The sequence below is a fragment of the Rhinoraja longicauda genome, chromosome 38 (assembly GCF_053455715.1).
Source record: "Rhinoraja longicauda isolate Sanriku21f chromosome 38, sRhiLon1.1, whole genome shotgun sequence".
In the NCBI taxonomy this organism is placed as follows: domain Eukaryota; kingdom Metazoa; phylum Chordata; class Chondrichthyes; order Rajiformes; family Arhynchobatidae; genus Rhinoraja; species Rhinoraja longicauda.
This window is the reverse complement of record NC_135990.1, coordinates 17,442,828-17,457,582: the sequence shown is the minus strand read 5'-3', so window position 1 is coordinate 17,457,582 and position 14,755 is coordinate 17,442,828. Positions and strand designations below refer to the sequence as shown.

Genomic DNA, 14,755 nt, shown 5'->3' with positions numbered 1-14,755 from the left:
GGGTCCCGCCCCTGGCGACCACCGTGCCCCCCCCCCCCCCATTGGCCGCCACTCAGGTGGGTCCCCTTGTGACGTATAACACGGCCGACGGCCAGGGTAAAATGGAGAAGTAATGTTTTAAACTTTAAAATGTCAATGACTTAAAAAATATAACATCAATTTGAATGAAACGTCACTAATGCACACCCCATTCCTTCCCTCCAGAGATGCTGCCTGACCCGCTGAGATACTCCAGCATTTTGTGATACCTTCGATTTGTACCAGTATCTACAGTTATTTTCCTACTCCCCAGGACAATGGTGATTAAGGTGGTGCTAGAATTGTTGCGCTCCCATGTACCATTTTGGCTGTATTTCGGGCACGTACTATAATGCAATATATATTCACACAAGATGAGAGTTTTAGTAATATAATAATACAGATGGCCCAGCACTGTTGCAGGAGACGGCAACAGTAAGCAGCAGCTTGTCTGCTCCTGACCTTGCAGCAGAGGGATCCATGGAGACCAGTGGGGCTCAGACAGAGAGAACACGACCATTTAACCTTCCATCAATGAAACGCTGGGACAGTGGAGCAGCAGGTTCTCACAGTGCCACAGACCCAGGTTCCATCCTGAGCTCGGGTGCTGATTGCGTGGAGTTTGCATGTTCTCCCTGAGACCACCTGGGTTGGTGGGTTAATTTCTCCACGTGTGTAGATGAGTGACAACAACATGGAATAAATGTGTGCAGGAGGATGGGGGGTAATGTTGTAGAGGTATGTAACATCATGAGGGCAATAGACTGGGTGAATGCAAGGAGACTGGTACCCAGAGTAGGGGAATCAAGACACAAAGGATTTACGTTTAAGGTGAGAGGGGAATGATTTAACAGGAATCTGAGGGGCAGCTTTTTCACACAGATGGTGGTGGGTGTATGGTGTATGGTGTATGTAGATGGGGCATGTTGGTCGGTGTGGGCAGGTGGGACTAGTGTAGATGGGGCATGTTGGTCGGTGTGGGCAGGTGGGACTAGTGTAGATGGGGCATGTTGGTCGGTGTGGGCAGGTGGGACTAGTGTAGATGGGGCATGATGGTCGGTATGGGCAGGTGGGACTGGTGTAGATGGGGTATGTTGGTGGTTGATGGCCAGCATGGACTCGGTGGGCTGAAGGGCCTGTTTCTGTGCTGTATCTTGATACCCGGGGAGGATGCTGGAGCACACACAGTCAGCACGCTGGGCGGTGACACTGCGGAGAGATACCTACTGCAGAGATGAGTCCTTGGGACCACTGGCCATCGTCCACCGCGTTGGCAAGGATGGCTCCGACCTGCAGACAGACAGGGAGACACCGGTTAATGTCGGGGGTGAAGGGGGCTGAGAGGGAAGGGTCGGCGTGGAGACGGCCACCTTCACACTCACCTTCCCCTGGGCGACCAGCTCCCGCTGAGCGGCCGACGCTGACTTCACCAGAGCGCTGGTGGCTGCCGCGATCGACTTGGCCGCTTCCAGGATCTGCTCCTCAAAGTCCAGCGTCTCGTCCGCCTGCTGTAGGGAAAGTGAACAGACCATCACCGGGAGCTGGCAGCAACGACATGTAACACAGCAAGAGTCCCCACAAACCATCACTAGTCCCCACAGACCATCACCTCAACCACACATCACACAGCAAGTCCCCACAAACCATCACTGGAAGCTGGCAGCAACGATACGTCACACAGCAAGTCCCCACAGACCATCACCGACACGTCACACAGCAAGTCCCCACAGACCATCACCTCAACGACACGTCACACAGCAAGTCCCACAGAACATCACTGGGAGCTGGCAGCAACAATACGTCACACAGGAAGTCCCCATAGACCATCACTAGTCCCCACAGTCCATCACTTCAACCACTCGTCACACAGCAAGAGTCCCCACAGACCTTGGGTACCGCAAGGCTCGGTGCTGGGACCACAGCTATTTACAATATACATCAATGACTTGGATGAAGGGATTAAAAGTACCATTAGCAAATTTGCAGATGATACAAAGCTGGGTGGTAGTGTGAACTGTGAGGAAGATGCTATGAGGTTGCAGGGTGACTTGGACAGGTTGTGTGAATGGGCGGATGCATGGCAGATGCAGTTTAATGTGGATAAGTGTGATGTTATCCACTTTGGTGGTAAGAATAGGAAGGCAGATTATTATCTGAATGGTGTCAAGTTAGGAAAAGGGGATGTACAACGAGATCTGGGTGTCCTAGTGCATCAGTCACTGAAAGGAAGCATGCAGGTACAGCAGGCAGTGAAGAAAGCCAATGGAATGTTGGCCTTCATAACAAGAGGAGTTGAGTATAGAAGCAAAGAGGTCCTTCTGCAGTTGTATAGGGCCCTAGTGAGACCGCACCTGGAGTACTGTGTGCAGTTTTGGTCTCCAAATTTGAGGAAGGATATTCTTGCTATTGAGAGCGTGCAGTGTAGGTTTACTAGGTTAATTCCCGGAATGGCGGGACTGTCATATGTTGAAAGACTGGAGCGACTAGGCTTGTATACACTGGAATTTAGAAGGATGAGAGGAGATCTTATCGAAACGTATAAGATTATTAAGGGGTTGGACACGTTAGAGGCAGGAAACATGTTCCCAATGTTGGGGAAGTCCAGAACAAGGGGCCACAGTTTAAGAATAAGGGGTAGGCCATTTAGAACTGAGATGAGGAAAAACTTTTTCAGTCAGAGAGTTGTGAATCTGTGGAATTCTCTGCCTCAAAAGGCAGTGGAGGCCAATTCTCTGAATGCATTCAAGAGAGAGCTAGATAGAGCTCTTAAGGATAGCGGAGTCAGGGGGTATGGGGAGAAGGCAGGAACGGGGTACTGATTGAGAATGATCAGCCATGATCACATTGAATGGTGGTGCTGGCTCGAAGGGCCGAATGGCCTCCTCCTGCACCTATTGTCTATTGTCCCCACAAACCATCACTAGGAGCTGGCAGCACCGACACGTCACACAGCAAGAGTCCCCACGGTTGCCCACACCCAGCACTGCACCCTGCAGCCCAGCTGCACACAGGCACTGCTACGCACAATGCAGCGGGTTCCTGGACAGTGCCATGCAGGCTGCACTGGACCCACGTAGGCAGCACACATTGCTGCAGCTTCCCGCACACTGCAGGATGTGACCAGACTGCTCCTCATGCGAGTGCCCGTCCCCTGTGCACACCGGGCTCACGTGCAGGGAATGCGATGGATAACCACACACTGCACTGCACTGCAGTCCACACCCTGACCACACACTGCATCTGATGCTACTAAACATTCCCATGCTCTGCAGCAAATGCTGCGATGGGCAGTTGCACACTGCACACTCACTCCAATGAACAAGAATAGCCAGACCATGCATCACCCCATACAGACTCCATGCATCATTGCATGCGTTTTCCTACACTCCATGGGCCACTGCATGTGACAACACAGCTCTGTGCACCAATGCATGCAGTGTAATGGACTCCATGCACTACTGCGTAGGTTCCATGCACCACAGCAGAGTGCCACAGACTCTCATAATAAGGTGCGATGTGGTGAACTTTCATGCAACTCCAAACAACAATGCATCCTATCTGTAACTGCACTTGCCCCATGCACTACATCTCTTGCTGCGGCAGATACCATTACAGAGGAGCACGGAGCATATCAGAGTGCAGCAGATAATCACGTGCTACAATGCAGATGGGCAGACTGCAATGCAGCAGTACTTTTTGCAAAAAACTCCCATGCACTGTGCCTCAAACTGCGATGCATCCCCATGCACTGGTGCAGGTTCCCATGCACCACAGCACAGCGTTCAATATAAAGCAACTTGTCCAGTAATTCGTTCGCCCCATGCTGCCCTTCCACGCAGAATACTGCCTTGCTGCGTTGCAGAACAATAATCCCGTAACGCCACCATTTTGTATACCATTCCTCTTTGAAACATTAAAGAGACATTGCCCACGTCAGGCTGGGTGTACGATGCCAGTGGGAGATATTGCCCACCTCAGCATGGGTGTACAGTGCCAGCAAGCGACATTGCCTGGGAGACATTGCCCACCTCAGGCTTGGTGTACGGTGCCTGCGGGTTTGCCAGGGAGACATTGCCCACCTCAGGCTGGGTGTAGTGTGCCAGCGGGTTTGACAGGGAGACATTGCCCACCTTAGGCTGGGTGCAGTACCATCGGGTTAGCCTGGGAGACACTGCCCACCTCAGGCTGGGTGTACCGTGCCAGCGGGTTTGCCTGGGAGACATTGCCCACCTCAGGCTGGGTGCATGGTACCAGCGGGTTTGCCTGGAAGACATTGCCCACCTCAGGCTGGGTGTGCAGTGCCAGTGGGAGACATTGCCCACCTCAGCCTGGGTGTACCGTGCCAGTGGGCGACATTGCCCACCTCAGGCTGGGTGTACGGTGCCAGTGGGAGACATTGCCCACCTCAGGCTGGGTGCACCGTGCCAGCGGGTTTGCCTGGGAGATATTGCCCACCTCAGCCTGGGTGCATGGTACCAGCGGGTTTGCCAGGGAATCCTGTACCAATTACTCTCAATTTTCTTCCACTCAAGAATCAAGACCATCCAATTGCATATGCTTTTCTTTCTGGCTGTGACAATTTGTTTGTACCCAGGAGATAGGGCAGGACACTATAGCAATATGTTTGATATATAGTTGACTTTACTAACAACCTAATATATCAAACATATCACACAGCGTCTTGCAGGCAGCATCCACATTTGATTCAGCTCCAGAGACTCGGCTGACACCAGCAATGGTTTGACAGCAGTGCCTGGCACTAGCTGGGTGTCAGTGTGGACAACAGGGTGGCACGGTGGCGCAGTGGTAGAGTTGCTGCCTCACAGCGCCACAGACCCAGGTTCGATCCTGACTACGGGCGCTGTCAGTGTGGAGTTTGTACGTTCTCCCCGTGACCTGCGTGGGTTTTCTCCGGGTGTTCCGGTTTCCTCCCACACTCCAGAGAGGTGCAGGTTTATAGGTTACTTGTCTTGGTATAACCTGTCCCCAGCGTGTGCAGGATAGTGTTGGTGTACGGGGCTCGCAGGTAGGCAGGGCCAAAGGGCCTGTTTCCGCGCTGTATCTCTAAGCTAAACTAAACCAGAGGTCGGGACAGCCTGACGATCCAGTGCTGCTGGCAGCTGGCAGAGCAGCGAGTGTGAGCAGTGTGACCCTCGCACACGCGTGTGACCTGCCACTCACCCTGGGTTTGGCGCGCGGTTTCAGCTGCTCCAGCTTCTTGGCGGCGGCCTCGATGGAAGCCGCAGCTCCCAGCAGCTCTGCCTCCGCGATCACTGTGGGATCCTCCGGGTCCACCCACTCCATGCCTGCGGACGGAAAACAGCCGGTGAAACATCCCTGTCCCGTCTCGTCCCGCCGCTCACCGCCGGTGAAACCTCCCCGTCCCACGGCCCACAGCCGGTAAAACCACCCCGTCCCACAGACGGTGAAACCTCCCCGTCCCACCGCCGGTGAAACCACCCCGTCCCACGGCCCACAGCGGTGAAACCTCCCCGTCCCACGTCCCACAGCCGGTAAAACCACCCCGTCCCACAGACGGTGAAACCTCCCCGTCCCACGGCCCACCGCCGGTGAAACCTCCCTGTCCCACGGCCCACAGCCGGTGAAACCTCCCCGTCCCACGGCTCACAGCCGGTAAAACCACCCCGTCCCACAGACGGTGAAACCTCCCCGTCCCACCGCCGGTGAAACCACCCCGTCCCACGGCCCACAGCGGTGAAACCTCCCCGTCCCACAGCCGGTAAAACCACCCCGTCCCACAGACGGTGAAACCTCCCCGTCCCACGGCCCACCGCCGGTGAAACCTCCCTGTCCCACGGCTCACAGCCGGTGAAACCTCCCTGTCCCACGGCCCACAGCCGGTAAAACCACCCCGTCCCACAGCTGGTAAAACCTCCCCGACCCACGGCCCACAGCGGTGAAACCTCCCCGTCCCACGGCGCACAGCGCGGTAACAGATAAGCATTGCGGTTACACACAGGGTCGGATGGAAGGTCAGTCTCAGAGAATGGGAGCACCTGGAGTCACAGAGTCACACAGCATGGAATCAAGCCCCTTGGCCCAACTTGCCCAGGCCAAGCATTACGCTCCAGCCACACCAGGCCCATGCTTGGCCATTATCCCTCAACACTTATCCTATCCATGTACCAAGATATCTAACTGGTCCTATTTGCCTGCATTTGGACCATATTCCCTTGAACCTTTCCAATCCAAATAGCTGTACTATTATCTTTTATACATTGCAATTGTCCCCTCCTCTTTACCTTCCTCTGGCAACTTGATCCACACACCCACCAACATCAGTCTCACCCCTCATGTTCCTTATCAATCTTTCCCTTCTCTCCTGGGACATATACCTCCTGTTTTATGCTCCCCACTTCTGGGGAAAAGGGGAACAGCCCCAGCCAATCCAGCCCGTCATTGTTGAAGTCATCCAGACCTGACAACATCCTGATAAATAATCTCTGCACCTTACTACCATGCTTCCTATAGCTGTACAAGCAGTACAGCACACAGTACTCCAACTTGGCTTTCACCCACTTGGCTTTCCTATAGCTGTGACCAACTCCTGTACCTAATAGCCTATTTGATGAAGGCAAGTGTGCCAAACACCTTCTTCACCACCTTGTCTGCTTGTATTGCCATCTTCAGTAAACTCTCGACTAGAACCCTGAGACCTCTCTGCTCTGCTACACTCTCCATTTACTGCATGCGTCACAAAGTGCAAGACCTCCCATCTGAGTATAGAAGTTGGGAGGTTGTGTTGCATTTGTAGAAGATGTTGGTGAGGCCACATTTAAACTATTGTGTTCAGTTTTGGTCACCATTATAGGAAAGATGTTGTCAAGCTTGAAAGGATTCAGAGAACTTTTACGAGGATGTTGCCAGGACTCGAAAGACTGAGCTATAGGGAGAGGTTGACAATAGACAATAGGTGCAGGAGTGGGCCATTCGGCCCTTCGAGCCAGCACCGCCATTCAATGTGATCATGGCTGATCATTCTCAATCAGTACCCCGTTCCTGCTTTCTCCCCATACCCCCTGACTCCGCTATCCTTAAGAGCTCTATCTAGCTCTCTCTTGAATGTATTCAGAGAATTGGCCTCCACTGCCCTCTGAGGCAGAGAATTCCACAGATTCACAACTCTCTGACTAAAAAAGTTTTTCCTCATCTCTGTTCTAAATGGCCTACCCCTTATTCTTAAACTGTGGCCCCTAGTTCTGGACTCCCTCAACATTGGGAACATGTTTCCTGCCTCTAACATGTCCAACCCCTTAATAATCTTATACGTTTCGATAAGATCCCCTCTCATCCTTCTAAATTCCAGTGTATACAAACCTAGTCGCTCTAGTCTTTCAACATACGACAGTCCCGCCATTCCGGGAATTAACCTAGTAAACCTACGCTGCACGCCCTCAATAGCAAGAATATCCTTCCTCAAATTTGGAGACCAAAACTGCACACAGTACTCCAGGTGCGGTCTCACTAGGGCCCTGTACAACTGCAGAAGGAACTCTTTGCTCCTATACTCAACTCCTCTTGTTATGAAGGACAACATTCCATTGGCTTTCTTCACTCTGCTGTACCTGCATGCTTCCTTTCAGTGACTGATGCACTAAGACACCCAGATCCCGTTGTACGTCCCCTTTTCCTAACTTGACACCATTCCAAAAATAATCTGCCTTCCTATTCTTACCACCAAAGTGGATAACCTCACACTTATCCACATTAAACTGCATCTGCCATGCATCCGCCCACTCACACAACCTGTCCAAGTCACCCTGCAACCTCATAGCATCTTCCTCACAGTTCACACTGCCACCTAGCTTTGTATCATCGGCAAATTTGCTAATGGTACTTTTAATCCCTTCATCCAAGTCATTGATGTATATTGTAAATAGCTGCGGTCCCAACACCAAGCCTTGCGGTACCCCACTAGTCACTGTCTGCCATTCTGAAAGGGACCCATTTATCCCCACTCTTTGCTTTCTGTCTGTCAACGAACTTTCTATCCATGTCAGTACCCTACCTCCAATACCATGTGCTCTAATTTTGCCCACCAATCTCCTATGTGGGACCTTGTCGAAGGCTTTCTGAAAGTCGAGGTACACCACATCCACCGGCTCTCCCCTGTCAATTTTCCTAGTTACATCCTCAAAACATTCCAGTAGATTAGTCAAGCACGATTTCCCCTTCGTAAATCCATGCTGACTCAGAACGATCCTGTTACTGCGATCCAAATGCTCCGCAATTTCTTCTTTTATAATTGACTCCAGCATCTTCCCCACCACTGATGTCAGACTAATTGGTCTATAATTTCCCGTTTTCTCTCTCCCTCCTTTCTTGAAAAGTGGGATAACATTAGCTACCCTCCAATCCACAGGAACTGACCCGGAATCTATAGAACATTGGAAAATAATCACTAATGCGTCCACAATTTCTAGAGCCACCTCCTTAAGCACCCTGGGATGCAGACCATCAGGCCCTGGGGATTTATCAGCCTTGAGTCCCATCAGTATACCCAAAACTTTTTCCTGCCTAATGTGGATTTCCTCCAGTTCCTCTGTCACCCTAGGATCTCTGGCCCCTAGAACATCTGGGAGATTGTTTGTATCCTCCTCAGTGAAGACAGATCCAAAGTACCGGTTCAACTCTTCTGCCATTTCCTTGTTCCCCATAATAAATTCCCCTGCTTCTGTCTTCAAGGGACCCACATTTGCCTTGACTATTTTTTTCCTCTTCACATACCTAAAAAAGCTTTTACTATCCTCCTTTATATTATTGGCTAGTTTACCCTCGTACCTCATCTTTTCTCCCCGTTGTGCAGGCTAGGACTTTACTCCTTGGAGCGCAGGAGGATGAGGATAATCTTATAGAGGCGTATAAAACCATGAGGAATATATTGGGTACATGCACAGACTAGGAGAATCGAGAACCAGACGATATCGGTTAAAGGTGAGGGGGGAAAGATTTAGTAGGAACCTGAGGGGTAACGTTTTTACACAAAAGGTGGTGGAACGAGCTGACAGAGGAGGTAGTTGAGGCAGGTACCATCGCAACATTTAAGAAACATTTAGACAGGTACATGGATAGGACAGGTTTAGAGGGATAGGGGCCAAACACGTGCAGGTGGGGCTAGTGTAGCTGGGACATATTGGCCGGTGTGGGCAAGTTGGGCCAAAGAGCCTGTTTCCGCGCTATATAATTCTGTGACTTTATCTCTAAACTAAACTATCAGAAATCCTCTCAACCTCCAGCATTCCAATCCAAGTTGGTCCAGCCTCCCCTAATAACTAACATCCCCTAATCCAGGCATCATTCTGACAAACCTCCTCTGCATCTTTTTCAAAGTCTCCCCATCCTTCCTGTAATGGGGCGTTCAGAGCACAATACTCCAAATGTGGCCCAACCAAAGTCCTATAAAACGTCAGGACTTCTTGATTCTCATGAGAACCAATGATGGCAAGCATAGCATTTGTCTTCTCTGCCACATCATCTACTTGCGTTGCAACTTTCAGGGTATTATGGACCGTGGACTTCTACAGTATGATACCTTCACACTTCATTCAATCTACAACTCCATGCAACTGCGAGCTTTGCCTCTGATCAATGCTTTGACAAATGTCCCCACCAAAAGAGTCTACTTAGTGCCCACACCTTTGACTTAGTTTAGAGATACTGTGTGGAAACAGGCCCTTCGGCCCATCGAGTCTGCTCTGACCAGCGACCCCCCACACATTAACACTATCCTACACACACTAGTCAAGTCAAGTCCATTTTATTTGTATAGCACATTTAAAAAGGAGTAGAAATAGGTTTTGAGCCTGGACTTAAAGGAGTCGATGGAGGGGGCAGTTCTGATGGGGAGAGGGATGCTGTTCCACAGTCTCGGAGCTGCAACCGCAAAAGCGCGGTCACCCCTGAGCTTAAGCCTAGACCGCGGGATAGTGAGTAGCCCCAAGTCGGCCGACCTGAGGGACCTGGAGATAGAGTGGTGGGTTAGAAGATTTTTGATATGGGGGGGGGGGGGGGGGGGGGCAAGCCCATTTAGGGCTTTGTATGTGAATAGGAGGAGCTTGAAGTTGATTCTGTACCGTACTGGGAGCCAGTGGAGAGAGGCCAGAATCGGGGTGATGTGGTCCCTTTTACGGGCACCCGTCAGGAGTCTCACTGCGGCGTTTTGGACCAGTTGCAGGCGGGACAGGGATGATTGGCTGATCCCAGTGTATAGGGAGTTGCAGTAGTCTAGGCAGGAGGAAATGAATGCGTGGATGATTTTTTCAATGTCGTCAAATTGGAGGAATGGTTTGATTTTAGCTATGGTACGAAGCTGGAAGAAACTGGCTTTTACCACAGCGTTGACTTGCTTGTCAAACTTTAATGCAGAGGCAAATATCACGTCAAGGTTTTTGACATGCGGTTTGACTAGGGAGGATAGGCTTCCAAGGCTGCCTGTTATCGTTTTGATGGAGTCGGGGGGGCCGAATAGGATGACCTCAGACTTGCTCTCGTTTAGTTGAAGGAAGTTCTGTGCCATCCAACATTTTATGTCCTCAAGGCAGTGCATGAGGCTGATTAAATTTGACCGGTTGTTGGGTTTCAGGGGGAGATAAAGCTGTGTGTCATCCGCATAGCAGTGGAAAGAAATGCCACTTTGAATGATTTGGCCGAGGGGGAGCATGTACAGAGAGAAGAGAATGGGGCCTAGGATGGAGCCTTGTGGAACCCCGCAGGAAAGGCTAGCTGGGGAAGAGGAATAATTGCCTACGTTGATGGAGAAACTCCTATTTTTGAGGTAGGAAACCAACCAGCTCAGGGCAGTGCCATCAACGCCAACCCCGTACCGGAGACGGTCAATAAGGATGGTGTGGTCCACTGTATCGAACGCTGCGCTGAGGTCGAGAAGGAGCGAGATTGCACAGAACAGTGAAAGGCTTGGATAGAGTGGATGTGGAGAGGATGTTTCCACCAGTGGGAGAGTCCAAGACTAGAGGTCACAGCCTTAGAATTAAAGGACGTTCTTTTAGGAAGGAGATGAGGAGGAATTTCTTTAGTCAGAGGGTGGTGAATCTATGGAATTATTTGCCACAGACGGCTGTGGAGGCTCTCAGTGGATATATTTATTGTAGAGATAGATAGTTTCTTGATTAGTGCGGGTGTCAGGGGTTATGGGGAGAAGGCAGGAGAATGGGGTTAGGAGGGAGAGATAGATCAGCCATGATTGAATGGTGGAGTAGACTTGATGGGCCGAATGGCCTAATTCTACTCCTATCACTTATGACCGTACAAACTAAAGACCGAGGTACCGAGGGAGGCCTGCTCCACTGATGCTGCCATCTTTGAGATGAGACGTTAAACTGAGTCTCTGCACACCCCCTCATGAATGTAAATGGTGATGGCGCCACTTACATGGGAAACCATTCCCAGCTCCTGCCAATACTTGTCCCTCAAGCACAATAGCAGACATTTATATCAGAGCAGTGGCTGGGAACTTGCTTGCTGCTAAAACGCTGCCACGCTTCCTACCGTTGCAAAACGAATGCATCATCTGTGGGACACACCGAGGATAGGCAATCAACCCAAGGTTTTGTTCCCATCCCAGCCATTACTGCTCCAATGCAAGGTTGGACAACACTGACCCCAGCTTCCAGTGGATCATATGGTCAACCTATGTATGATATATGATCATATATGATCCTCCTATGCTCATATATTTTATATATGATCATCTGGACCAGCTTAGACAGAGCACCTTGGTGGACATGGATATATTAGGCAGAAGGGTATTCATGAATGGGGCCAAGGGGCAGTTTCTATGCTGTACAACGCGGTGATTCTCCATGACTCACTGTGGATAGCAATGGGAGTCAGGGCAAGTGAAGGAAAAAGTAGGGAATGGGAGCAGTGTGGGACAAACTGTGACAGGGTGCACAGACCACCAGAGCTCAGATAGGGAAAGCACTGAGGATGGTAGAGCAACAGGCAGCTGCAGAACAGAGTTTCATGGAGTCTCACAGTGGGGAAACAGAGCCTCTACCCAACTCACCACAGTGAGCACGGTCCCTATGAATCTAACAGAGCCTCTACCCAACTCACCACACTGAGCACGGTCCCTATGAATCTAACAGAGCCTCTACCCAACTCACCACAGTGAGCACGGTGCCTATGAATCTAACAGAGCCTCTACCCAACTCACCACAGTGAGCACGGTCCCTATGAATCTAACAGAGCCTCTACCCAACTCACCACAGTGAGCACGGTCCCTATGAATCTAACAGAGCCTCTACCCAACTCATCCACACTGAGCACGGTCCCTATGAATCTAACAGAGCCTCTACCCAACTCATCCACACTGAGCACGGTGCCTATGAATCTAACAGAGCCTCTAGCCAACTCACCACACTGAGCATGGTGCCTATGAATCTAACAGAGCCTCTACCCAACTCATCCACACTGAGCACGGTCCCTATGAATCTAACAGAGCCTCTACCCAACTCATCCACACTGAGCATGGTGCCTATGAATCTAAGCCAGTCCCATTTGTCTGCGTTTGGTCCACATCCCTCTAAACCTTTCCTATCCATGAACTGGTCCAAATAACGTTTAAACATTGTAATTGCACCTCCCTCGACCACTTCCTCTGGCAACTCGTTTCATATACCCACCACCCTCCGAATGAAAAGGTTGCCTCTTAGACCAAGTTCATAGCTCTCTGAAGGTGGCAGCACAAGTAGATCGGATGGTAAAGAAGGCATTTGGTACGCTTGGTTAGGCCACAGGTGGAGTACCGCGTTCAGTTCCGGTCGCCCCATTACAGGAAGGATGTGGGGGCTTTGGAGAGGGTGCAAAGATTTCCTGAATGCTGCCTGGATTAGAGGGATTCAGCTGCAGGGAAAGGTTGGATAGACTTGGATCACTTTCTCTGGAGTGGCCGAGGTTGAAGGGAGACCTGATACGTATACAAAAGTTATGAGAGACACAGATAGGGTAACCAGTCAAAACCTTTTTCTCAGTGGAAAGATATCCAAAACTAGAGCTACAAGGTGAGATGCCCAGGGATATGCACGGCATGTTCTTTACAGAGTGTGGGGACCTGGAACACATTGCCAGAGGTGGTGGCGGAGGGAGATATAAAAGTGGCATTTATACTTTTAAATACGTAATGGGTGAGTCTGATGGGTCAGTTTGAAGAACCAAAACATAACCTATCCATGTTCTCCAGGAATGCTGCCTGACCTGCTGAGTTACTCCAGCATTTTGTGTCTTTTCACCGCATTTACTTCACTTCCTCTGTAATATGGCAAAAGAAAGTGAGAAAGTTTTCAGCTTCAGGCTGCGTGAAGCTATGAACAAGGTTGAAGTGTGAATGACAGCAGAGGATCAGTGGAGACAAGGCGAGGATGCCACTTGGCTCTCACTCCACTTGGAACCGTTGCCTTTCCCCACCCTCTTCCTGCAGCTCAACAACCTCTGGTCATTCAAGCCACACAACGCTGCCTGCACCACTCTGCCCGACAATGCCTTCCAGATGGGACCAAGCACTGCACATAACCCCAGAGACATGCACATCTGCAGCGTGCTCAGAGACATGCACATCTGCAGCGTGCTAGAGACATGCACATCTGCAGCGTGCTACAGAGACATGCACATCTGCAGCATGCTACAGAGACATGCACATCTGCAGCGTGCTACAGAGACATGCACATCTGCAGCGTGCTACAGAGACATGCACATCTGTAGCTTGCTACAGAGACATGCACATCTGTAGCGTGCTAGCCTTGCAAAATTACCCCGAGTGTGTAGGGAGTGAGTGAGTAAGTGGGATAACAGAGAACTGACATTTCCTGGGGTTATGTGCAATGCTTGGTCCCACAGCACATAATCCTCAAATGTTCGCCACCGGTTGCCAAACACTTTAACTCCCCCGCACATTCCCACACTGACTTTTCTGTCCTGGGCCTCCTCCATTGTCAGAGTGAGGCCCAGCGCAAATTGGATGAACAGCACCTCATATTTCTCTTGGGCAGCTTGGCGGTATGAACATTGACTTCTCTAACTTCAAGTAACCCTTCCATTCCCTCTCCTCCATCCCCTCCCACCTCCCCAGTTCTATAGACAATAGACAATAGGTGCAGGAGGAGGCCATTCGGCCCTTTGAGCCAGCACCGCCATTCAATGTGATCATGGCTGATCATTCTCAATCAGTACCCGTTCCTGCCTTCTCCCCATACCCCCTGACTCCGCTATCCTTAAGAGCTTTATCTAGCTCTCTTCTCCGACCAGTCCTACCGTCTCCGATTACATTTTATCTTTGTTTGCTTTCTTGTTACACTCTCCCAACTAACAATTATCTATACTACATGTTCCTTGATCTACATTCCCTTTGTGTAAGAAAATAACTGCAGATGCTGGTACAAATCGAAGGTATTTATTCACAAAATGCTGGAGTAACTCAGCGGGTCAGGCAGCATCTCAGGAGAGAAGGAATGGGCGACATTTTGGGTCGAGACCCTTCTTCAGACTGATGTCAGGGGGGCGGGACAAAGAAAGGATATCGGTGGAGACAGGAAGACAGTGGGAGATCTGGGAGGGACAGAGGAATTATCTAAAGTTGGAGAAGTCAATGCTCATACTGCTGGGCTGCAAGCTGCCCAGACGAAATATGAGGTGCTGTTCCACCAATTTCCGGTGGGACTCACTGTGGTACTGGAGGAGGCCCATGACAGAAAGGTCAGAC

The 14,755-nt window shown here is 50.6% G+C and overlaps 1 protein-coding gene across 2 annotated transcripts in view; it reads right to left on the bottom strand.

Moving 5' to 3' along the window:
* The window catches only part of LOC144610992 (talin-2), a 183,798-nt gene that overhangs the window by 16,839 nt on the left and 152,204 nt on the right, over positions 1-14,755 (bottom strand). For both annotated transcript variants that reach the window (XM_078430074.1, XM_078430075.1), the window contains 3 exons: positions 5,200-5,324; positions 1,401-1,526; positions 1,246-1,308 (listed from right to left, as the gene is read on the bottom strand). In XM_078430074.1, coding sequence (XP_078286200.1) covers positions 1,246-1,308; positions 1,401-1,526; positions 5,200-5,324 — 314 coding nt within the window. The remainder of the gene's footprint in view (positions 1-1,245; positions 1,309-1,400; positions 1,527-5,199; positions 5,325-14,755) is intronic.